General features: G+C 46.1%; 4 protein-coding genes across 5 annotated transcripts; 2 read left to right on the forward strand and 2 right to left on the reverse strand.

The window, feature by feature from the left end:
- Positions 1 to 101: 101 nt before the first annotated feature.
- On the forward strand, positions 102 to 6,536 carry LDLRAD1 (low density lipoprotein receptor class A domain containing 1). Its single transcript, XM_058421705.1, has 7 exons — positions 102 to 2,639; positions 2,888 to 2,948; positions 3,326 to 3,380; positions 4,584 to 4,715; positions 4,936 to 5,073; positions 5,556 to 5,684; positions 6,338 to 6,536. The coding sequence occupies exons 2-7, from the start codon at positions 2,928 to 2,930 to the stop codon at positions 6,481 to 6,483; spliced, it is 621 nt and encodes a 206-aa protein (XP_058277688.1). The 5' UTR covers positions 102 to 2,639; positions 2,888 to 2,927; the 3' UTR covers positions 6,484 to 6,536.
- A 2,664-nt stretch (positions 6,537 to 9,200) lies between these two features.
- LRRC42 (leucine rich repeat containing 42) lies at positions 9,201 to 15,869 on the reverse strand. The gene is made up of 8 exons (XM_040073561.1): positions 15,805 to 15,869; positions 14,429 to 14,916; positions 12,113 to 12,244; positions 10,973 to 11,091; positions 10,527 to 10,615; positions 10,331 to 10,444; positions 10,094 to 10,178; positions 9,201 to 9,690 (listed from the first exon to the last, which is right to left on the reverse strand). The coding sequence occupies exons 2-8, from the start codon at positions 14,899 to 14,901 to the stop codon at positions 9,434 to 9,436; spliced, it is 1,269 nt and encodes a 422-aa protein (XP_039929495.1). The 5' UTR covers positions 14,902 to 14,916; positions 15,805 to 15,869; the 3' UTR covers positions 9,201 to 9,433.
- Positions 15,870 to 15,979: 110 nt separating this feature from the next.
- On the forward strand, positions 15,980 to 18,270 carry IFT25 (intraflagellar transport 25). 2 transcript variants are annotated; one of them, XM_040073557.2, is made up of 6 exons: positions 15,980 to 16,007; positions 16,044 to 16,169; positions 16,569 to 16,675; positions 16,991 to 17,059; positions 17,540 to 17,583; positions 18,045 to 18,270. In XM_040073557.2, the coding sequence occupies exons 2-6, from the start codon at positions 16,072 to 16,074 to the stop codon at positions 18,150 to 18,152; spliced, it is 426 nt and encodes a 141-aa protein (XP_039929491.1). In that variant the 5' UTR covers positions 15,980 to 16,007; positions 16,044 to 16,071; the 3' UTR covers positions 18,153 to 18,270. The 2 variants fall into 2 exon arrangements, with proteins under 2 accessions (XP_039929491.1, XP_039929492.1); XM_040073558.2 differs by having other exon boundaries at positions 15,989 to 16,169.
- A 430-nt stretch (positions 18,271 to 18,700) lies between these two features.
- DIO1 (iodothyronine deiodinase 1) lies at positions 18,701 to 23,119 on the reverse strand. The gene is made up of 4 exons (XM_040073556.2): positions 22,789 to 23,119; positions 21,141 to 21,284; positions 19,868 to 20,067; positions 18,701 to 19,387 (listed from the first exon to the last, which is right to left on the reverse strand). Exons 1-4 carry the CDS (start codon positions 23,117 to 23,119, stop codon positions 19,322 to 19,324), a joined length of 741 nt encoding a protein of 246 aa, XP_039929490.1. The 3' UTR covers positions 18,701 to 19,321.
- Positions 23,120 to 23,279: the final 160 nt, after the last annotated feature.

Below are 23,279 nucleotides of genomic sequence, written 5' to 3' on the forward strand. Positions count from 1 at the left end.
CTATATAGCTTTTTGCTGTGGTTAATTATTGACCACAAGAGGCTCAGTGTGAAAAGCTGAGCCTTCCTCTCGTGGGCAACGTGACCTGATTTTGCTGTGATTCACTAACACAGCAACAACAGCTAACAATGTCCCTCATGTCTAAGCTATTTTTTGTGGATCTTATTATATGCTGGTTCCCACAGTGTTGGCAAGTTGGGGTGTTGGTGATTTATTTTAGGGTGTCTAAGAGAATGCAGAGTCTTCAATTCACTGTCATTTTTTTTAATCCATTAGACAGAATTCCTTCAAAGGTTTAAAAAAATGTAAGGAAGAGCTGTGGAGGTTCTGGGTGATACAGTGATGTATTCCCTTACTTAAACCTGGCTCAGTGGTCGTTCCCAGCTCATCTGTGAGCAGGTGATGGTGTGACTGCAGCTGATGGAGCCTTTCAGGGCCATCAGGCAGGACTGTGCAGACCCCAGCCCAGCAGCGTGGCTGTCAGGAGCTTTCAGATCGTTGAGGATGTTTGTTTTAAGCAGGAACTGCAACCTGAAGTCCTGGATTTTCTGTGCCTCTTTGTGCTGAACCCTTCAGTGGGGCGGCCCAGAAGTTGGGGTGCCAGCAGCCGCTGCCCTCTGTGTGGGTGTCATTGCCAGGGCCCTGCTGTGAGAAGGGACAGGGTGATGTTTGGGGACCCTGCTCGCTTGGCAGGGACAGGAGCTGCCTCTCAGTGCTGCTGCAGCAGCGATTCGGCCGTGTTTCTGCTGGCGCAGGCAGAGCCCAGCGCGGCCCCGCTCTGCTGGGGATGCCAGAGCTCAGATGTGATGTGTGCAGCCCTGCTCAGCAATTACTCTGCCAGTGCTGGCTTTACTTCAGGGATTAGCGCCCATCTTCGTAGCACTGTGGTGGTTGGGATTTCCAGAAGAGACTGCAGCAATCCCCGTTTTTCTGACTGAATGGCTTATGGAAATGTTTGCAAGTCTGTTAAAATGTTTTCCTTTACCCGTTACACATGGCTGCAGAGGGAGCAGCTCTGTGCACACGTGGCTCTTTGCCTGTTCCAGCGTGGACAGTACAACCTCTGTTAGGCTGATGACTTGGTTTCACAAAACTTTCTCTTCAAAACTCCCTTGCTTACAGCCCTGGGATGGAGTTAAGCAAACAGCTTGTGCTTTCATTGGGTGTTCTGTCTTTTGTTCACTGTTTAATGACATTTAGTGATCTGTGATCGGTGCAGTGCAGCCAGTGATTCAGCAATGTGCTCTTGGGTCACAGAGAGCTCTGTGCCTGTGGCACTCTGGCACTTGGCACTGCTGAATCCAGAGCGAGCCAGAGCCTGAGGAATTTGGTGAGTGTTGTACTTGTAAACTTGTCGAAAGATCTTCCCTCAGTAAAATCAGATACTAGCAATTGAAGTATTTGAAGTAATTGAACTATTTCTGCAGATTTCTAATCTAAATGAACTCTTTAAGCTATCTTGGCATTTGGCTTTGCAAAATATAATTTCCTATTCATTTTTTGTTAAGTGTTTGACTTACTGACATCTCCATTTTCAGACGCTGCAATTTGGGTTTTATCTTTGCTCAGAATCACTGTTTAAATGAAGGGCCTTAAATTATTGAAATTGCAGGAGGAAAGCATTTTATATTCTCTTTAGGCATGTGTTCAACTGAACCTGTGTCAGGTTTAGAATGGAATCATCTGGTCACAAATGAGGTGTACCTTAAGCGTGTGCAATTCACTGCTGGCAGAAATAGCTAAGGTCCATTTGGGGCAAATGGGGGAGGGTTTAGGTGCTAGAATTAACAATAACCTTCTATCACACTGGATACCTTGATATTTGTTGGCTCATCAGCTTTTCTGAACTTTGTTACTTTTTTTAAAAAAATTTTTTTGAAACTTCAGAAGAGCTTGATTATGTTTCTTACGGCACTGTCATGAACTCATTTTTCTGAACTCTAAGCAGTCTTTGATGTGGGGTAACTGCTCTGAAATCCAGCTGCCTGGGTGGCTACAGCTGAGCTTGAGAATCCTGGAGCAGGAAACAGATGGTGGTAGATGTCAGGTTGTAGGACCATAGAATTTTTTTAGCTCAGAAAAGACCTCCAAGAATGAGTCCAACCATTTCCCCAGTACTGCCAATGCCACCAGTAACCTGTGTCCCCGAGTGCCACATCCTAGGGTGGGTTGACTCCTCATTTTAAACTCTTCATTGTAGATTGTTTTGCAGGGTATGCACAGCTGGCTCTTACACAGGGCTCTTAGCAAACTCCCAATCACATAATTAGCTTTATGAAGGTTCAAAACAGTCCTGTATCAAGTCTGATTAGAAACGGAAACTTCCTCTTTAAAGAGAAAGAGATCCAGGATTTAAGGTCCTCTTTGACATTTTTCTATCTTGCAGCAGCTGCCCAGACTTGCAGACTGTTTGCTACTTGGCGTTGGATGTTTTCACCCAAAGTCCTTGAAACAGGAGAGTTTTCTAGCACCATCCATAGTAGTGATGTATTCCTGTGAGAAGCTTCCGTTTTGGACACGTTGGTGCTGCTGTACTGGAGGAGTTCTCTGTGGCTGGCACAAGAGGAAATGTAGTCTGCATGAGCCAAGTGGATACCTTCGGGTCTGCAGGATTCTCAGCTTCCTGAAATTGTTCTGTGGTTGGTTTCCTGTGAATTCTAAGAACTCTTGTCTTGCTCTTGCTTTTGCCTCGCAGTTGTGAAACAATGTTTGCAAAAGGCAAGAATGAGAGTTTGTGGCTGTCTTGCAGTGAGGGCTGGAAGAGCAGAGGCTCAGCACTTCCCTGCCACTCCCCTGCTGTCTGTACAGTGCTTTCCTTGCTTTCCTGCCTTTGCTTGCTCTCCTGCCTCTGTTGGGTTTGTATCCTGGTAACATCGCTTGTGCTCAGGTGCGGAGGACTCCCTGCGGTCCCTGGAGCTCTGGGAAGCATGAACAAAACTCATCCCCAGGTACAGTTCTTCAGAAAAATCCTACGTACAGCTGTTCCCTGTGTTCTTGACACTGCTGTTTGCCTGACCTTTTTATCACAGCTTTCTCTGGGATTTTGAGTTGTTTCTACTTGCCTTGATACAAAAGAGAAGAGTTGATATAACTGGACTTGGTTAGTGTTTGTTTTACAAATGGGTAATTAAGGTTTAAGAGGTGATGTGGTTGATTGTTTTGGGAATTAAAGCTGAGTTATGTTTTCACTGAGGCAGTTTTTGCTCTTTTGTAACAATGATGGAGTACATGCTGTATTCCTGGGTAAGATGGAGTGAGAACTAGTAAAGGCAAAGTTTGTGTGGCTGTGGGACTCTGTAAATCCCATTTATCCCTTTCCTTCTAGAGAAACGGTGATGTAACAACTTTTGCTTCAACAGAGTCCTTCTCCGGAGAAAGAGGTAATGAATAAAATGCAGAGTTCTATTATTAAAGTATAAATCAATTGAAACCATCAATGTAATATAAAATACAACAACTATTTATGGCCTGTTTGGACTGATTTCCCCTCTTTTCTGTGTAGTGAATTGTCCAGACTATAAAATTAAACTTCAGCTGTTCTGTCTCGTCTGAGCTGAAATCATCTGTGTTTGGCTCCTGCTTGAGCGTGACGTGGGGAGGCTGCTGTAATCAGGATCCTTTTGTGTTGAGCAAAGGCTGCGCCTTCCCTTGAGTCTGAACACTAAAACAACTAAGTAAACACAAAGCACAGCTAAGACAAATTCTAACTTGAAAGTTCTTTAAAGATTTTAAAGTTCAGATACACCAAAATCAATTACACAGGCAGGACTGGCCTTAAGTGACTGGTTACATGTTTCTGAGATGACCACGCTGATTTTTTTTTGCCATTGGTCTGGGAATGTGAAGGAATGGAGGAAAATGCCTTGTTGGGCAGGTTGCTGGGGTGAGGGCAGGTGCCTGGCGTCGCTCCTTCGTGTGCCACCATTGTGTGCCTGGGACTGTGGGTTTGGCCTTTAGCTCCTGCAGTTGGTTTGATTTATGTACTGGAGTCCCTGGAAGGTTGCTGTGCCCTGGAGATGTTGTTAGGGAGGGAAAGGGCAGCTCTTCAGCTCCTTCTCACCATTTTTTGCTGATAATCCAGCCTCATTCCATGGGAGTTGTGAGTCCTGGTTGGGGCAGAAAGCATGGAGTGCTGTAAAATGAAATCTTACCTCTCGGGGAGTTTTGTTATGGGCTCTGGGAGGGCACCTTCCACATCCTTCCACCAGCCTGCCCCGTGTTTCAGTGGCACTGAAACTGTCCCACAGGGCTGGGCAGGGGCTTGGCCTTCATCCTTCTGCCTCCATCTGAGTGCACAGGATGAGCTCTGATGGAGATGTGACATTTGTGCCCTTCAACCCCAGTGCTCTGGAGCAGCAGCACGAGTTCTTCCACACTGCAAGCAGCAAAATTCCCCATGAGGAGGTGTTTAATGTTGAGGTTTGGCTCTTTAAACTCAACTAGCAACCCCTAACCCCTGTCAGTCCCCACCAGTCTCACATGCAGAGACCCCAAAACGTCAGCCTCGTGTCCCTGCACTGTTCCCCTCTGAAACACCCCAGACCCTTCCTCAGTCCCTCACCTCTCTCTCTTGCCTCCCCCAGGCCGCTGCCATCCGTGTGGTGCCCGCACTGGCTGCACACAGAGACACCTCTGCATCTCGGCCGTGGTTCTGCTCGTCCTCGGGGCCGCCCTGGCCTCGGGGCTGGCACTGGCACTGCTGCCACGGGCACCAGGTTGTAACCCAAGAGTGGGATTATATTATTTTTTTGGTGAGGGAGGCAGAAATGGTGCTGCGTGAGCACAGCCCTCGTGTCCATCACAGAAGTTAATCCTGGCCCCCGGTTATTTCCAGGATGAAAAATTAATTTCAGAAACTCCCCTTTACTCCCCTTGGTCTATCCCTTATGCCACAAAAATGCTGGGAAATAAAGGGTTTTCTTGCTTTCCCCTCAGCAAACCGCTTCTGCACTGCCCCTAATAACAGGACAGGCTTCTTGTGTGACGACAGAGTGACCTGTGTCCCAGCCAGCTGGGTGTGTGACAGCATCAGCAACTGCAGGAACGGGGAGGATGAGCAGGAGCAGCTCTGTGGTGAGTGCTTTTGTTGTGAGCATCCCCCCTGCACTGGTCTTCTAGCTGTGAGACAGCAGCTGGGGTTCCTCTAACCCTGCTCCGTGCTCCTGGCTGCCTGCGTGAGCAGATAATCCTGGCAGAGCTTTTGTGGGGCAGATGCTGAGAGATGGCACTGCCCAAAACCGAGCAGGAATTCCAGGAATTGAAGACTCCAAGCTCGTCTGATCTTCCTAGGGGATTTTTTTTTTAAAGCCAGGATGTAGTTTTCCTCCATCAGTGAACCTGTATGCCTACATGGGTAATTTATTGTTCAGTCACCCTGGGGAAAAGACTAAATAAAGCAGAAACCTGGGGCAGACTTCCCGTGTCCGATGCCAGAACTTTCCCGTTTGTTCACGTTCGTTTGACACTGGCAGCAGCCTTTGGTGTATGCCATCCCTGTTTTAGCTGCTGTGTCTGTGCCTGGGGGAGCTGAGCACGCCCTGTGTGTGTCCTTGCAGGAGATTTGCCCCACAGCCTCCCAGGGTTCCTGGTTTTCTACTGCAGTGACCGCAGATCCTGGGTTTACGCTGACCAGAGGTGTAACGGCATGAACGACTGCGGGGACTGCTCCGACGAGACGTGGAGCTGTGAGTGTGTCCGCTGCCTCCTGCCCTTTCTGCTGCTGGCTTGCAACAGGCTGGGCAGGTGTGGTGCTGCTGGAAATGCCTGGAAGCTGGCAGCCTCCACTGAAGCACAGGATAGCTGGGGAGGGGTGTGAGGATGAACCACGCAGGTTCAGTCCCCCGGCTGCCGAGGCTCCTGTGTCAAAGCCGGAGAGGGGAAAGGCTCTTTGTTTTGCTCCCAGTCCCAAACATTGCTTTTCCTCCGTGGCTTGCTGATGTTGGAGCAGTTTCATCGGGATGTGTGACTGTAGTCAGTAGTAAGCATTCAGCCTGGCCTTTGGTAGCTGGTCAGCAGATGGGTGGATCTCCAAGCTGAGTCTTGCTAAAACGAGCAGCAGGTTTGTTCCTAAGTCACCCCCATGGTTTTGGAGGGGGAATATATATATATATATATAAAAATTACAGGTTTTCCCCTGTGAAGGTCGTTGCAATGTCACTCTCTGGTTGTCTCCCACAAACAGAACCAAACCACTGCCTGCTTTGGTGGGCTCACAGTCACAGGGTTGTCACCAGTGGCTTTTCTGCTGGGGGAGGAAAGGATTTTACCCACGGATGGAAGGAGGGGGGTGGTCAGTGAGGCAGAAACGTTTCAGTTCCCTGTTTTGTGTCCTTCCCAGTGGCCGCCTGTCCCCCGTGCGGGCAGGACTGGTGGAGCTGCAGCCCCGTGCACTTCCAGTTCTGCTCCTGCGTCCCCAGGAGGCTGTGCCGGGATGGCGTCCAGCACTGCCTGGGCTGGTCCGACGAGTTCGTCTGCACAGCCTGAATCCTGGCACCCATCCCTGCTGGGGACAGCGGGGTGCTTCCCACACGTCACCCCTGGGCCTCGGGCTCCTGCCCTGCCAGCCTCTCGGGAAGCTCCGGCCCGAGCAAATCCTCCCGCCAGCGGGGACCGAGGGCGTGTGGCCGTGGCACAGCTGCCACGTGGAGGTGACACTTCCTGCGTGGGCGGCACTCACTCGATGCTGCGCTGGAGACGCTTCCCCAGGCACCGCTGGCACAGCCCTGGGCCAGGGCTTTCTCCTCCAGGGACGCCGAGAGCCGCCCCGAGCAGCGGGAGCTGGGTGAGGTGAGCCTCCGACACACCTTCATAGTCCTGATCTTCACTGGCAGGAGGAGAAGCTTCTATTTGTGTCCAGAACATATCTGCAGGGACTTGAGGGCTCTGTGTTGATGCTCCTGGGACACTTCCTTGGGAATGCTGTGCTGGGAGTGACACGGTGGGGACCTGCTGCTCAGGCCACCTCCTGCTGTCTTCTCAGACCATGGATGCCAACACAGAGAGTGTAATGGCGTGGAAAACTGGAGAAGTTTCAGGGTTTGGGGAGATAGATGTCATGTCCCTGTGACAGAGTAGCTGTTCCTGACAGCCAGGACAGGGAACCAGCACGTAGATCACCTGCTCTTCTCTCAGGGCTGTAGTTTTGCAGCAACAGCTTGAGAACAGGTTGGAGCTGGAATAGGTCTCACTGAAGCTGGCAAAGAAAGGAGGAAAAAGAAGTGTCAGCCTTGGAGCAGAGAGCAGCAGAAGATCCAGTGGTGTGGGATGACACTGGATGTGTTTGCTGCTCGTTTTGTTCCTCTGCCAGCGAGGCAGGGTCAGGCAGCCCAGCCTTCAAAGCAGTCCTCAGGATATAGGTGTGGATGTGCCACTGAAATTTAAGGCAGATGAGGTTTTCTCTGCTCCTTTGAAGATCTCATCTGTGTCTAAAACATCGAGGAAAACCCCACATTTACAGTGAGTCCTCTTAACTTTTCTAGGCCCAAAATAAACAGGAGGTGATCTTTTTCCCATTGCCACCCCAGGTCACAGATATTTAAAAATAAACCCCTGTTCACTCATTTCTTCTCTGTCCTGTGATCTGCAGCTCTGCCTGTCACTGTAACTCAGATCAATGGTGAATGTTGCTTCTAATTTGTCACGGGGATACAGCTGGAAATCTGAGAGATCTTTTTATAGATAGCTTTACAGTACTGTGACTCACACTTCACCTGGAAAAAACTCTGCGTGGGGGAAGGTTAAAGCTGCTTTTACTCACCTGTCCCTCTCCAGGCCTGGCCAGGGTGCACAGCTTGTTTTCTCAGTGCCTGTAAAATGTTATCCCAGTGCAGTAAGGACTGAACTAATCTGCTGTTAAAAAAAAAAAAAAAATATACAGGAACCCTGATGCTCAGCACAGGGCCCAGGTAATGGGATTGGTAAAAATAGGATTGGTAAAAAAGTGTGCATCTCTCCATGGTCAGATCTTCAATGTGCATCTCCAGTGGTGGAAGGGGTGGCCAAAAATTTCACTATGTCAAGTGCACCAGAAGCAGCTTGAGGGGGAAGATTGCACATCTTCCTCCCCACTGAGCTGCTGTTTTGAGTCACAATTTGTGCCATTATTTGTCTCAGCAGAGAGCTGATGTAGTTGTCAGGGGAAGGTATTAATAGCCTTGAGTTTCTGGGAAAAGAAAGTAGGATTTGAATGCAAGTGTTCCTGTTTTGTTTGTGTGTAGCCCCCTTTTTTGGTTTGGGTTTGGGTGTTTTTTTGGGTTTTTTTTTTTTTTTTTTTTTTTTTTGTTTTTTTTTTTTTTTTTTTTGTTTTTTTTTTTGAGGAAAATTCAGCAGTAAGGAAAAGACAAAGGGATTTTGTTCTGTATGCATTTTTGAGCTCATTTTGAAGTCCATTTTCTTGGCCTCTTCATGGTTTCCAAGGATGTGCTGCTTTTCTTGGTGATAAATTATGGTAAACAATAGTGTAAAAGGAAAATACCCTCTGAAGAAGCACGAGTAGGGGAAACCTAAAGAAAACCCTTGGCCTCATGAGGCCTGAGAGGACAATGATGAGCACTGTGCACCTCAGCCAGTTTTAATGGAAACACTCAGGGCAGGAATTCGATGTTGGACAGTTACCTGCAGCATTACAGACCAACACAGAAGAGGTCTGAGTGTCTGGGTGATTTACAGCTGATCTGCATAATTAATACTTGAACTGTAAATCCCCCTCAGTGTTTTCAGATGGAGAAGCAGTTAGTGTATTGCAGGCACACCAAAAATGGGTTTTAAACCACAGAATGATCTCAATGCAGTGAATTTGCTTGTAAGGGAGAATATATTACAACTGCATAATCTCTACAGTAACCTCATTCCAGCTCTCATTTCCTAGGCTAAAACGAGAATGAAAAGGGACTTGTGTTCCACTTTGTACTTCTGCAGTGGCTCTTGGCAAGGTGTTAGTGCCTGTGCCTCCCTTCCCAGAGGTCTGTGCTTATCCTCTGTGCTCCCTCCCTCTGCCACAGCCCCATCAGCACAGCCTGGTGCTTTCAGGCTGAGGTTCCTGTTCTAGCAGCGCTGTAAACATCCCGTGGCACTTGACAAGCCCAGTGTAGCTTCATTTCAGATGAGCTGCAGTGACTCGTGTCCTGCCCCTCGAGAGGCAGGAGAGGAGCAGGGATAGCACCAGCTGTTTTGGTGAAAAATACCTTCAGCAGAAGAGTTAGTTAAGGATGACAACGAGAACTTTATTTGAAAAAAAAAATTATTATGTATTGAAAATATACAGTAGCGTGACCAACCTCCTTGTCTCTATCCCTCCCCCAGCACAGGTTACCCCACAGGCACGGCACAGCAACCAGATTTAACAGAACTTGTCTCTTTTGTCACTCCCTCTCAGTGTGTCCAAATCCTGTCATCAGCAAGAGAACAACAAACAAAAGACCCACTTCTTTCTGACTCAGTAGGTATTTAACAAATCCCAGTCCTCCACAGTGAGGCACAGATGCTTCTGTTTGGAAGTCCTTTCTGTCTCTTGTTCAGCCAAAGCTCTTTTTTTATTGTTCTTTAATTCGTGGCTGCCTGCAACCTCCTTTTTCGAAGGTAAATGGCAATTTTGAACGTTTTCCTTATAAAACTGCAGGTTTCCAGATGCTTTAGTTTCTGGCTCCACCAGTGTGCATTTGACTACTTCCTCTATTCTGTGTGTCTTGCCATCTACAAGCAAAAAAAAAACCCAACAAAAACATCAAGTTTAGATTTGGGAAAAATAGAATTATGCTGTAAAATGCATAACTTTGTGGTACAAATGCATAACTTTGTGGTACAAATTGTTTTGGCTAAGCCAACTTGGAAATGTGCAGAGGAAAAAAATACCAGTTATATTTTGGACTCAGAATTTCAAGGAAAAAAACTCAGCTGTTACATGTGCTGTACTTGAATTATCCAGCAATCCAACAAACGAAAAGAAAAAACCTCAAGTACACTGTAATGCAGTTACACAAAGGGCTGAAATTGCACACCTGAGATACTATTTGTACTATAACCCCAAAAAGTATGGTAATACTCCTTGTAGAAAAGAAAAATAAATCAACTCTGTGGTGTCCATGCAGTTACATACAGAATTGAAGAGTTGCTACTCTGGATCTCAAGTTGTCCTGGGGTTTCATGGCCTCCATAACTGCTTGCTCCCACTGCAGAACTGTCTGGAAGAACAGATGGAGGAGTCAAAATGTGTCTTGGAAAATTTACAGAAATAGCATTGGAAACAACTCCATCCCTTGTTCTTTCCCATTCAGCGATTTTGTATTCTATAAGGCAAATTTTTAGAGAGTGAAACAGGTTTAATCCCCCTTACCTGTTCTGCCCATCCTTCTGTTTTGCAGTTACTGTGATCAAATTCTTTCAGAGGCACTTTTGAGTGAACCAGGCCTATCTGCATTTGGAGCCGCTTTATGACAGCATCAACATCCTGGGAAAAAGGGAAATAAAGCAGTCAGAAGGCAAGAACTTTTATTACACTTGTCCAGTAAACTTTTTCTGATGATTTTTACCTTGAGACCTGTCCCAGAAATGTCCAAACAATTCAATTTCTTGAAAGAAAGAAGGTATCCAATTCCCACATCTGTGATTTTAGGGTTACCTGTAAGGCCAAGGAAATGTACGATGTGAAAAAGTTGATCAAAATACCAAGGAAGTATTTGTTCCAAAAGCTAATACTGGAACAAGACTGACTTTACCCCTCTAATTATCCAAATGTAAATATTTACAATACCAATTCTCAAACTCCTAAAAATATTTAAGTAAGCAGCAAATTCCTGAGACTTCAGGTCTGCCCTGTGCCTTCTGCCAGGTGGAACTCTGACGGGTTAAATCTGGGGTTGAGCACCTGGCTCATGGGAACCAACCAATTAATTGTATCCCTTCGGTGCTAATGAGGATAAACTCTTTATCAGAAGGGACAGAGGTTCTTTCTGCTATGAAACCATGGAGCACTTACAGGACAAGTCCAGCACCAGCAGATTCTCAAGGCCCTTTTTCAGCACACGGACAGGCGCTGTCATCCTGCGCAGGCCGGCATCTGACAGGGAGTTGTCCTTCAGGAGAAGCCTTTTCACACTGGCAGGAGAGATGCAAACATGCAGTTTATGGTCATTATTTCTGACACTTTTGTAAAATGTCCTGAAACTCTGTGTCAGAGGAGTCATCCTGTGCCAATCCCTACAGGCTCACTGTAAAAAGCAGTGAGAAAGGAGCCTGGGTTAGCAGGACTAACAAATATCTTTATATTTCCCTGCTAGCTCAACAGAAGCACTACTTGAGCAGCTATTCCCACAGCTCCAGTGACAAACTGATCCTAGAGCCAAACATTTGCCAACAGAGACAATAAGCTTCTTTATACCCTCAAGTTCTTTATACCAAGGCTGCCAAACTGAAATGCACTCAAAACTAAGGAGAAATGCTCGGCAAAATGAGAGAGGGCAGATTTGGTAAGTGATACAGGAATGATTTAAAGAAAATAATGAGGTATTATAACATAGATTAACAAAACTCAGGGAAAAAATCACACTAAAGTGCTCTCCTCAGAGCACTGCAAGACAAAACCTTGATGCAAAATGCACCAAAATCTTACAGCAATGTAATATCCTTAATTAGCAGTCATCCTACCTGTTGTTTCCAAAATTTTCTACTTGTCATTCTTTGGTACCAAACAAAATGACAAAATTTACTGTTTTGAGATGTTAACTAACCAAATGTTCAACCTTCTGCTTGCAGAAATCTTCATCTAGAACACTAGTTTGGTTAAAAATTTGGCTGATAGAATTCCCCCTTACAAACAGAAAATGTAAAACATCCAAATGTTAAAGATGCATTTTTTACCCAGGCAATGGAAATTATAAAAAGTGGATATAAAACATGAGACAGCAAATTATCTTGCATATTTTTAGTACTTTGTATGATTCAGGATATGCTTTGTGTACAACAAATTCTGTGTTTTGTTTGCCTACAGAACAGGTTTTAAAATCTTCAACCTTACCCTCTGCAGCCTGTGAAACTTCCCTTTAAAGTCCCAGCCTGATTCTTTGAACTGCTTAGTGGTAGGAAAGAAAATGTCATTTTTAGCTCAAGAAACTGGTACCTAGACAGGGCCTCTTTGGTGAGGTGTTCCAGCAGCTCATGTTCATCTCCAAGTTTACAGCAGGAGAGATCCAAACACGTCAGCTCCCGGAAAGACTTAATTTCTTCAAGCTTTTCGGAGATAACCAGGTATCTGCAAAGCCAAAAAAATTAAAAAAAATAAAACCCCCTCAGTGCTCAGGCATGTGGGGAGGTGTCTACATCCCCAAGTGTCATAAGCACAGTGCACTCATTTCTGCTAAGTACCTATGTGAAAACTGACAGAAATGACCCAGCTGCACTAAGAACCTCTTTATGTGCAGCTGGCACACAACAACCGGTCTGGACTCCCAGTCTTCTCCTTAAATCACTGTCATGGTTTTGATCTGATGCAAAATATTGGACTAACAAGACTTCAACTTGCAAATATTGCTATTAGGAGCTTCTTTATAGGTTATTGCTGTATTATTTCAGAATAATGCAAAATATCCCCGTTTATCATAAGTCAGCTTCACAAACTGCTCTTCCTTACTGTCTAGGATGGGTATAGACAAACCCACACTCATCCAGGTTTAAAATCCACCTCAAATGTGGATTTTAAACAGGACAGGATAGCTTGTCAGTGGCAAAATTTTACTTTTTATGCATGTCAGTAAAATACTTGACTAGGGGTAAAAGTCCAGGACTGGCCAGAGCTGTGGCTCCACCCCAGGCAGCAGTTACACAGTGGTTTTTTTTTTTTTTTTTTTTTTTTTTTTTTTTTTTTTTTTATAGCTGTGCTGGTTCCCTGCTCTGATTCACTCAGCAGCCACGCAAACATCTGTGCTGGAGCTATTCAGTAGGAGGTTTAGAGATGGGAACAAACCACTGAAGAATGGCAGGCATGAGTATGCAGTAATGAGCACGTAGCCCTCAACACCTCCCCTGCAGTCACCTCTTGCTGTCCCTGTGGCAAGACAAGCTCCAAATTGACTGATCTCTCCTGAATTTACCTCATATTCCCCGTGGCAGGACACACCCTGAGGTCAGCATCTTCACTGCATAAACTGGGGGTGATTGTTAAATTGACCCCGCCAGGAGCACCTCTTTGTCCTTGCAAATAAGGGGACCTTGATATCCTCCCAGTGTAATTTTACCCATCAAACCACCCCTCACACCCCTTTCCTGTGCAATCTGGCTCTCCAAAAAGCAGAACCTACAGTCAGAGCACAAGCCAGTTCTTGAGAGAGATTATTAGCTCATGGGGGTTCTGGAGAGGAGAGTGGGCTCTTTTAGAAATAAAATTCATCAGAAAATGCCTTATTTCCTGGATTTCAAAGACTTGATACTTAACTCAGCTTTCTGTAATGGCAAAAGATGCCAGAAGTAGCTTAATTTCTAAATAAGGCCCATAAAACTATCTGTGCTAGAGATAAAAAGGGAGTAGGTTTAAAGGAGAAAACAAAGGATAATTGACTTCTACTCAAACATTCCTACTGTGCTCAGAACACCCTTGGCACTTCAGATGAATATGCAGGCACTTTGATTTTAAACTGGATAAACCATCCCCTTTTCAAGTGTAGAGATGGAAGAGACAGGTTCTGTTACTGGGAAAGACTTCAGTAAGAGCAAGGCTTAAATAATAATAATAATCTGGTTTTAAACTTGGCAAGACTCTTCCAGAGAAAGATGTGGGCATTGACAAGATGGAAAAACTAGTCCTGGACTGTAATCAGGACCTTGTTAAAGTACATTCAATGTTGTTGGTGGCAACAACAATAAATTGAGGTAAAACCTGCCTGATTTCAACTTACCCACAGGTCTGTATCTTCTTCTGAGCCCCCAAAATGAGACACGACAGCAAGCTTATAGTTAGCAAACCCAAACAATTTGCAAAGGTGTATTTTATCTGTAGAGTCAGCTACATGTGTCGAAAAGCTTTTAAACAGCAATTACAGAAACATCCCATGAAATGCCTGAGAAGGCACTAAGCACGTGGATTTCCACAGAAGTGTTGATTATGATTGTTAAAAAATAGTTGCAGGTTTAATCCTCCACATAAGATCCCCCGTTGGTTAAAACAGATGTAGTCTGTTACCTCCATTATGATTTGTATCTTAAAATGAAACCTGCAGCTCCACTTGTAGGAAAGGGATGAGATAAAAGGCAGCAAGCACAAGAATCAGATAAGGATCAGGGTATTTCATTAAAATTAGGTGGTGTTATAAGCTCAAAATGTTATTTTTATTTAATTTAATTTAGGGGAAGCTTGAAGGGATTAATTTAATTTAGGGGAAGCTTGAAGTGTGCTAGCAGAAAGCCCCAGCAGGTGCCAAGGTTTGTTAGGGGACACACTTACCTGTTCCGCAAGCACAGTGAGCACAGCACCAAACTGCCATAGGCTTCAGTGAACTTCTGCAGAGCTCTCAGTCCCGTCACTGGCTCTGTGAACTTCTGTCTTGCTTCTGCTGCTGAAAAGAGCTTTTCAGCAATCTGCTCTGGGAAACCAATCAAGGAGTCGACGTGATCAACATTGTCAGAAATGTAAGCCAGCACTAGGCTAAAGAGGGACTTGGCCGAGTAGCGGAGGTTCCCCTCTTTAGTGTATGTGAAGATGAAATGATCAGTCCTCTGCCTCCTTGCCCTATCGTCCTCCCTGTTCATGCAAAGCTCCACTGAAAAACTTCTGGAAAACAGACTAAAAGGTCTTGCTTTGGGAGTGACATTCTGTATGCCGCCTGCACCCTGATTTACCACGTGCAGCTTCCCATTTTCACGCACGTATATTGGCCCAGCATCCAAATGGCTTTCTGAGTGGAGACAGTACGACATTCCCCTCGACCAGCTCTGCAAAAACAAACCACAGACAGGTGAAGAACAGCCACAGAGGAAAACACGACCCAGGGAAGCCCCCAAAGCTGGCAGCTCCTCTTAGAGCCCTGAGCACGGCCACGTAGCCCTGCGTTGCAAGGAGGGGAGGCTGTGTGGAGCAGGGGTGTGAGCTGCCTGCCACCAAACCACACACCCCGAGTGGGAACTGGACCCCCGGCTTGCTGAGAGGCCCGGGATGGATCCCTGGCCCGGGATGGAGATAGGGGCAGCGGGAGAGGGGCTGGGGTTGAGTGGGAAGTGCCCCCACAAGCAGGCCTGGTTCTGCTGCAGGCAGGAGCAGGAGAAGGAGGAAGAGGAGGAGGGCACATGTCTGACTGCAGCTGGGCAATGGAGCCTGCTGGAACCTCCCTCGCTGGGAGGGTGGCATTCTCCCGGTGCCCCTTCCCCAGCTGCTGCCGGGGGGCTCCGGTTCGTGAGCGGGGCCCTGCGGGGGGCAGGAGAGCTCAGAGCTGCCCCGGCGAGGGGCAGGACACGGACGGGATCCTCTCGGCTCCTGCCCTGCGGGGATGGGGATCGGGTCCTGCGAGGCGAGAGGAGATCGGGCCCTGCCCGAGGGGGGCCGGGGGTACCGAAGGGATGGGGAGGCGGGTGCCAAGGGATCGGGTCCAACCCGGAGCGGGGTCAGGGGCTACGCTGGGAAGGGTCTGTGAAGGGGTGGGGTTGTGCCCGGGGCTGAGCGCACCGGGAGCGGGCACAGCCCCGAGGGGCGCCAGGGGAAGGGGCACAAGGGGAGAGCCACAAGGGGAGGGGGCACAGGGGGAGGGGGCGCAGGGGGAAGGGTCCCCGCCCGGGCAGGGAGGCCAGAATCCCGCTCGTTCCCCGATCCCCCCGGCCCCCACCTACCTGCCCCGGGAGGGGCCGCGCCGTCAGCCGGGCCGGGGCTCGGCGCTCCCGCCGCCCGTCCCGCAGCGCCCGCGGGCGGCGGGCGGGGCCGCGCGGGGGGCGGGCGGCGGGCGGGGCGGAGCGGAGCGGAGCGGGGCACGGCGGGAGCGGCGGGTCCCGCCCGGCCTCCCCCGCCCTGCCCGGGGCGATCCCGGCTTCCCGCACCGGGAGCGGCCGCCGTTCCCCGGGAGCGGGAGTGCCCGGGAGCGGGAGTGCCCGGGACGCGCGATGAAAGCCGCCGACTGGTGCCGGAGCTCGGCGGGGGCCGCCCTGGTCCTGGCCACGTCCGGCGATGCGGAGCACCCCGCCGAGAGCGTGGCGGACGGGTGAGGGCCGGGCGGGGCGCGGGCGGTGGAGCGGCTCCCCCCCGCACGGAGCCCGCCGGGGCCGGGCCCGGCTCGGCCCTTCGCCCTCACGCTGGGGTCGCCTCAGGGTGGAACTGCTCGGGGCCCAGCGCCTTCCTGCTCGGGTGCAGAGCCTGCAGGGCGAGGTGTAAATACCTCCAGAGAGCTGCCCCGTCGTTATACAGGGCAGTGCTGAAAGGATCCCAAATAAAAATTCCTCTTTGCCCCTCTTTCCCTTCCTCCTTTTCGTCCCCCTGTTCTTCTACCCCTTTCTTTTCCACCCCTCTTCTTTCCCCTCCATATTTTTCTGCGATAAATTTCATTCAAGATGGTTATAGATAGAAAGCTGCAGTTGAGGGTTTTGTCCTGTTCTCTCTACAGAAGTTCCAAAACATTTTGGACGACGACAGGCATGTTCCCACAGGAATTGATTATTGGTTTTCCCAAATGTGTAAAAATCAGCAAAGTCGCCATCCAGTGTTATTTGGGTAAGACTTTGTGTCTTGCAGCAGGTAATATGTGCCATATTCAAATGTGTGTCTGTGCCTTAATGAATGCTCCCACAGTAGCGTTACTTTTAACAGATTCATAAACATTTAACTACATAAAGATTTAATTTTGCATAAAGATTAATTTTCACAAAGCAGTCGTCCTACATATGCACAATCCCCCATAGATTAGAGAAAAAAATGAATCAGTTAATGCTCTGGAAGTGCTTTGTAGTTGTAAAGCGATGGAATTCATACCAGTATCGATAAAGAATCAGAAGTTGTGTTGATATTTCAAATTTATGTATATTTTAGTGCGGACCTTAAGGATTGAAAGAAGCACATCTAAAGACCCTGTGGGTTTTGAACAGTGCATTGAAAAAGGTAAGACTGAGTTTGTGAGGTTTTGTTGGAACACTGTAACCCCCTGTCTATTTGTTGAATAAAGTGTGGTGTGATGGTTATTTTATTAGACATTAATCTAACAATCATGTTTAGGCGAATTTTGTTAACACTGCTGGTCTCTGCAGCAGTTTGGAGAGTAAATGCTGTATAAGGGCTAAAAGCACTATTTGTGCACTTTATGTTCCAAAAATTAAAAACAGGCTTACATAGTATAATAGAGTGCCATTTCCTGCATTGTTTGGTTTGGGGATTGGCTTTTTTTAGTGCCTCTTGGGTGACCTTTTCTAACACTGTAATGATTGGGATATATATATACACACACACTGGGATACTACAAAAAAGTATTCTCTTAAATCTCCTGTAAAAATGAAAAATAACAATGTCTATATGCAGTGTAAATTCATGTGTTAAACTCTCAGTCAAGTGAAAACTTCACAGCAACATGAAAATGTTTTCTAGATTTGCAGCACAGAGAAGGACAGCTCCAAATGGAAGAATTTCCAGTGAGTATTTACTGTAGTGGTTCATGAAGTGGGATGTCTGGACTAAGTGGGGAGAAACCATAAAAACCCAAACATGTCTTTATTTACAAACATTGCTCAGTTGGTGTTAAAGAGAGGAATTTGTAGATTGTGGTGTGAAATTGCACTTCCCAGCTGCTCCTCTGTAGATTATGCTATGAAATTGCACCTGCCTAGTGCTCCTAACGAGGTGCAAGGGCCCTTTCCAGAAGTATGGCAATCTTCCCTCCTTCAATTGCTGCCTTTAAGGCTGCAGAATTCAGGAGGTGGTGGGATTTTTTTTTTTTTTTTTGAGTTGCAGGTCAAAGAACTTGATTTATGTGCTATTCAAAAACAGACACTGAAATATCCAGATCCTTGTGTTTAGCAAACTTCTGCCAATGAGATTGGGTAGTTTTGTTGCTACAGGGAATGCAATAACACTGTTTTTATTCCTTCTGCAGCTTCCTGAGTTCCAGGCCACTTACTTGCGTTTCATCATCAAATCTGCCTTTGATCATTTTGTGTCAGTGCACCGGGTGATGGCAGAGGGCACGGCAGACAACACTTGAGCCCAGCTTAAATTTGGGCCTCCATTTTATTTTTTTAATAAGGAAGTTACATTTTGATAGCTGCACTGCAGAGAATGTTTATTATTAGAACCTTGTATTAAAGTGGTTTTTGAAGGTGTGGATGTGGTATGTATTCCCTGCTGGTTTATTGTATGGGATAGAATTGGAGAATATAGAATCATTTAGGTTGGAAAAGACTTTTAAGATCAAGTCCAACCACAACAGAGTGCTGTTGTTAATTGTTGCAACAACTTTCTCATTTTGTAACCTAAACTGTCAGCCTAGAACACCTGAGCATAGCTGAGTCCATTTAAGGTAGTATGTTTATATCTGGCTTACATAGTACGTGAATTAAAATTCAATTTCCTATAAAATGTTTCCCTTGCATTCTGAGTTAAATATATTAAAAAAAAAAAAAAAAAGAGAGCTACTTCAGTGGGATATATTACTTCCTACTGTCAAACAGGTCCTTCAAAAGTCCTTAAATGGGTAACTTTCTGATCACAGAGATTATTAGAAAATTAATATAAATATCTGCTAATGCGTAGAAATAACCCGGGGGAGAGAGGCAGGGCAGGAAGGGAAATAATCTGAAGCCAAATGAGGTGCTTTGATAGACTTTTAATAATTGTAGATCAATCCCTTGTTTCTATAAATATTTTCTAGAATCAGGTCACAGCCGCCAGTGCTTTATGCTGGGACCATCATGACAAATACTCATGGAAACAGATGTTGATAGAGATTGTCTTGCTCAGAAGCCTCCTGAAGTGAGTGAAAGGGAACATTTTATATATACAAGTGCAGTGTGTATCAGTTGCTTTGCATGCCAGTGGACTCTTGGAAATGTCACCACCCTGCAGGATATTCCTTACAAGTGTAAATGTTGGTATCCAGAGCTCAATGGATCAAGCTCCCACATTACTACATGTGGTGTAGGAGTAGTAAGTTACTACAGAACAAAAGTTGGTGTTGTAGGGATGACACCTGAAAGCTTCTAGACAAACATAATGAACCTCATTCCAGATGCTCCTTACATACACATAGAACATTCTTATTTTCTTGTATCTGGCTGTTTTTAAATTTTTGTTGTTGTTGTTCCTTAGACTTTGGTCTGTGACAAATTATTCTTGAACTTCTTTATCGAAATACGTCGAAGTCCTCTTCTTTTTCTATTTCAGCTTTTCCAGGATGGCACGTATTTCTTGGGGGTGATAATTCCAAGGCCCCACTCCTCCCTGAAAAGGCAATAAAATGACACCCTGATGCTCAAGCAGACAGAGCAGAAATCCTTCAGAGCACAGTAGCTGCACCAGAAGTGTGGGCAGGTGTGCCTCGGGCTCCCTTTCCACTGGAGCCATCCCTGGGAGATGGTTATGCACTGGTTACACCCTGCTGTGTCACTGGGACAGAGCCAATGTCTGGATCCTGGAGGTGGGAAGTGTTCCTGAATCTCACAGCTTAGATGTACTTCGGGTTATTAGTGAGCCCAAAGATAAATATTTGAGCAAGGCTGAGGCATACATCAAATATGTACATTATAAAGGCCCAGACTGGTTTTGCTGCATGTTCATTTCTCTCCACACTTACAGTGCATTGTGAAATGTTTAGCTCTCAAACAGAATGAAATAGTGACTGTTACATGTAAAGCAGTCTCAGGTTACCTTGAAATTTAAAAATCTCTGTATACTGTGCTCATTGCTACTGATATATTTTACCTTGTAGATGACCTTCCCTCCTTGAAGCAGGTAGAGTCGTTCTGGCAGCGCAGCGTATTTTGAACTGCTCAGGTTTTCCATAGTGTCTAAAACCACTGGGCATAGAGGGAGATTTTTCTGGAGAAATTGTGCTGCAATTTTTCGATCTTCGAGGCTTCTGTGATTTTTAATAACGACATTGTTTTTAAAAGCCCATCCATCTAAAACAAATGAGGAAGGGATTTAGGAATGAAGGTTTTGAATAAGTGCAGTGCAAGGGTGGACATGTACTGTGTGTCATATCCCAAAACTAGGTTAAAAGACTCCTGCAGTTTATTCCTAACATCAAAACCTGCCATGAAATGAAAGCCTCCCTCAAACTATGGCAGCACTAGAGCTTTCCAATAAGTGGTCCCAAGATCTTTTTTTTCCCTTTAATTTCATCAAACCGTATTTTCCTCTTGCTCTGGATTCAGAAATATTTGATGGATTTTAACTGAAATTTTCTTGCAGAAATCAATCCTAGAAAGACACCAGGTGTGGAACATGTATTCTATTTGGGTGGGGCTTGTCAGTGTTGTTCATTCTGCTTTATTGTACTCATTAAGCCTATAAACCCGAATTACAGGTCTCTGAGAAGCAAAATGTGGGCCAGGACAGACCTTTGTTTTTCAGAACTATGCAAACAAACATTGGCCCACAACTCTTCCAAGTAAAGTAAAAACTAGTAAAAGAGTTTGATGACTGACACAGTCATGATCTGATTCTCAGCTCCTGAAAATGACATATTGCAAGAAAACTATTAATGTTGGGTTTTATACAAACATTTAATCGTGGGATAAAACCAGTGCCAACGTGTTACTTAGAATCCAGTGTAGATAAACAAGTGTGGTTCATTTCCTTGCTAAATTTTTCAAATTGGGGGTCTGCATCCTGTTCTTGGAAAATGTTAAAAACGAATTTTTTTTTCTATAGTGTACACTTAACTTTTGTTCTATGAAATGTCTTTCCTTCCTCTTTCCAAAAGGAGCTGTACTAACATCGAGAGGCCATTTGTTAAAGATACAGCTGTGTCCTTCACATGAGTAACTCAGTGTAGAGTCAGAAGTGTAAGTAGAATCTTAGGAGAATTAGGGACACAAACTGGTGCCTAGATGTGGTGCTGCCACTTGATTTGAAGATTTCTCTCCTGTTTGCAGCTCCCTCCTTTACTAGCACACTTTTTTTTTTTTCCCCTAAAGGAAGTGACACATTTGAAGCTGTGGTTGGCATGACTGTGGTGTTTGTACTGTACCTGCTGCGTGAGCTTCCTCAATGTAGATGATAAGGAAATCTGCTATTGAGCTGAAATCTTTGATGAGCTTGTTGAACTCAGCAAATTTTAGCATAAATGAAGGTCAGGTGCAACTTCCAAAATTCAGGATTAAAGGTCGGTTATCTGGGGGGGAAAAAAAAAAAAAAAAAAAAAAAGTGGTTAAGAGAAGGGAGGAAGGACAGAATTAAATGCATTGAACTGAGCCTCTCGTGCAGAGATTCCTGGACAACACTAAGTCGCTTCATCAACTTCTCCTAGGTCAGTAAAATCAGCAGCAGAACCTCTGCATCTCTGCAAAGCAGGCATAAATGTGTTTTTCCTAGCCTGGCTGTGATCTGTGCTGCATCCAGCAAGGAGTTTACCTGAGGGAACCCTGCCCAGTACAGGCAGGAGGCACCCTGCAGTCACACAGCTTCTCTTTTCCTTATCACAAGAGCCAATTCGCAAGTTACCAACGTTTTTCAGGACAGGGAACTCATCCAAAATGGGCATCTCAGCCTCCCTGAGATCCTTAGTGTGGAGAAAGTTCAAAAATACTAAAGATGGCCTTCTGCAAGGTTATGCAAGGACAGTGGTTCAGGGGTGGGCATTGAGGACAGTGCCTTTTCATGTCCAGATGTTTTAGATGTGTCAGTTCAAGCTGAGCTGAAGGGACACTGCAGACTGCATCACAGGCTTTCAGGCTTTCAATGTATTTCTGTGATTTCCTGTCCAAACACAACTCTGGTGATGTATTTTATTAAACTGACCTTACACTGGCAACAGTATCTGCAGTTGCTTACAAATTAACGCAGTATTGTGTTGGTGTTGGCATTTGTTTGCAAGGCCTTGATTTAGGAGAGCTTGCAGGATTTTTAAGCACCTCTTTTAGTCTGGTTATGCTAAATTCCATCAAATCTGTTCAAGATCTTTCTGGCTTAACTTAAAAGCTGCTGCTAACATAGATCCACATCCTAAAGAATCAAATAACAGTGGTATTTCCTGTAGATACTATGTATCTCTTCTCCAAATTTGCAGCCCATTTTCTACATAAATATCTATATATAATTAGGAATGCAGAGTGAGCGAAGGATGTAATCCCTCCTGTGGGGATGGAGGCTGAAGCTTAATGATTAATTCCACATTCTAGTGAGATCTCAGTGGGAGGCAGCGGACAAAGTACAAAGCAGCTACTTCTGTTTTATTCCCGGCCACTTTGGATCTGGAAAAACCCACTGTGTGCTTTCTAGCTTTTAGGCTGGCAAAGGGAGCTGGTGTGGAATTTTCTGTATGGGCAGAGAACGACAGCCAGCATTCAGGAATCCCTGCACACAGTTCAGTTCTGGGCCTTCTCTCCTTAAAAAAAATTATTACCTTGGCCTTCGGCAAAAAGTGTTTTTAGGCAGAGCCAGCTCTTGCAAAAGCTCAGTGGTGTGAAGGAATACTATAGACAGGGTGATAAATGCAGGTTATTTTTGAAAATCAAGAAGCAGCTGGAGTAAACGTGCTGCATCTTCTCCAGCAGATCAGTGCTGGTGGTCTGCACATGATGCACTCAGTGCCAGCAGCCTGTCCCTGTGCCCTCAGCAGCATCTCCTCATTTATGTTCTCAGCAAACCCAGCCCAGCTACGTGGCTCAATTACTGACCTTTCATGAAATCCAGGACGTGACGAACTTCCCCGCCGAGGGTCACCACCGGTGTGTTGGGAGCAGGGTGTCCCTCGTAGGCTTCATCCTCCAGCCTCTTCCACTTGACCTTCAGCACAAACTGCAAATATTTGAAGCTGAAAAAAGTCGGGCCCCAGTTTTCGTAGCTGAACTTTGGATTCTGGTTCATTCTGCTCTTTTCGCCCATCTTTAGGATGTATCTTTTCATGGCGTTGGGGAACAGTATCATCAGTGTTTTGCCAACCACAACAGACAGAGTAACCTGCAGAAGAATCAGGATTTTCTGTAGGAATACCCTGATGCCCAACATCGTGGTGGAGAGGTCTGGCCGCTCGCGATGGGAGCACAATGCGAGGCAGGGGCAAAGGTAGAGGGTGAAGGGGAGGGAAAACATTCACGTGTTTGACTGAGTTTCTGCCTTGCCTTGCACACTGTCCTCTCCCTGCACTTGAGCCCCTGTGTGAGCAAGG

This window comes from Hirundo rustica, chromosome 9 (genome assembly GCF_015227805.2).
Source record: "Hirundo rustica isolate bHirRus1 chromosome 9, bHirRus1.pri.v3, whole genome shotgun sequence".
Lineage (NCBI taxonomy): Eukaryota > Metazoa > Chordata > Aves > Passeriformes > Hirundinidae > Hirundo > Hirundo rustica.

Bases quoted from the DNA above. Each gene is read 5' to 3' on its own strand.
- LDLRAD1 (XM_058421705.1), top strand. From the start codon at position 2,928: ATGAACAAAACTCATCCCCAG. The intron at 2,949-3,325 runs GTACAGTTCTTC...CTTTCCTTCTAG, and splicing joins TGAACAAAACTCATCCCCAG to AGAAACGGTGATGTAACAAC. The intron at 5,074-5,555 runs GTGAGTGCTTTT...GTGTCCTTGCAG, and splicing joins TGAGCAGGAGCAGCTCTGTG to GAGATTTGCCCCACAGCCTC.
- IFT25 (XM_040073557.2), top strand. From the start codon at position 16,072: ATGAAAGCCGCCGACTGGTGCCGGAGCTCGGCGGGGGCCGCCCTGGTC. The intron at 16,170-16,568 runs GTGAGGGCCGGG...TTCTCTCTACAG, and splicing joins GCCGAGAGCGTGGCGGACGG to AAGTTCCAAAACATTTTGGA. The intron at 17,584-18,044 runs GTGAGTATTTAC...TTCCTTCTGCAG, and splicing joins TCCAAATGGAAGAATTTCCA to CTTCCTGAGTTCCAGGCCAC.
- LRRC42 (XM_040073561.1), bottom strand. From the start codon at position 14,901: ATGTCGTACTGTCTCCACTCAGAAAGCCATTTGGATGCTGGGCCAATA. The intron at 11,092-12,112 runs GTACCAGTTTCT...CTCTCCTGCCAG, and splicing joins ACCAAAGAGGCCCTGTCTAG to TGTGAAAAGGCTTCTCCTGA. The intron at 10,616-10,972 runs GTAAGTGCTCCA...TTGGCCTTACAG, and splicing joins GCTGGTGCTGGACTTGTCCT to GTAACCCTAAAATCACAGAT.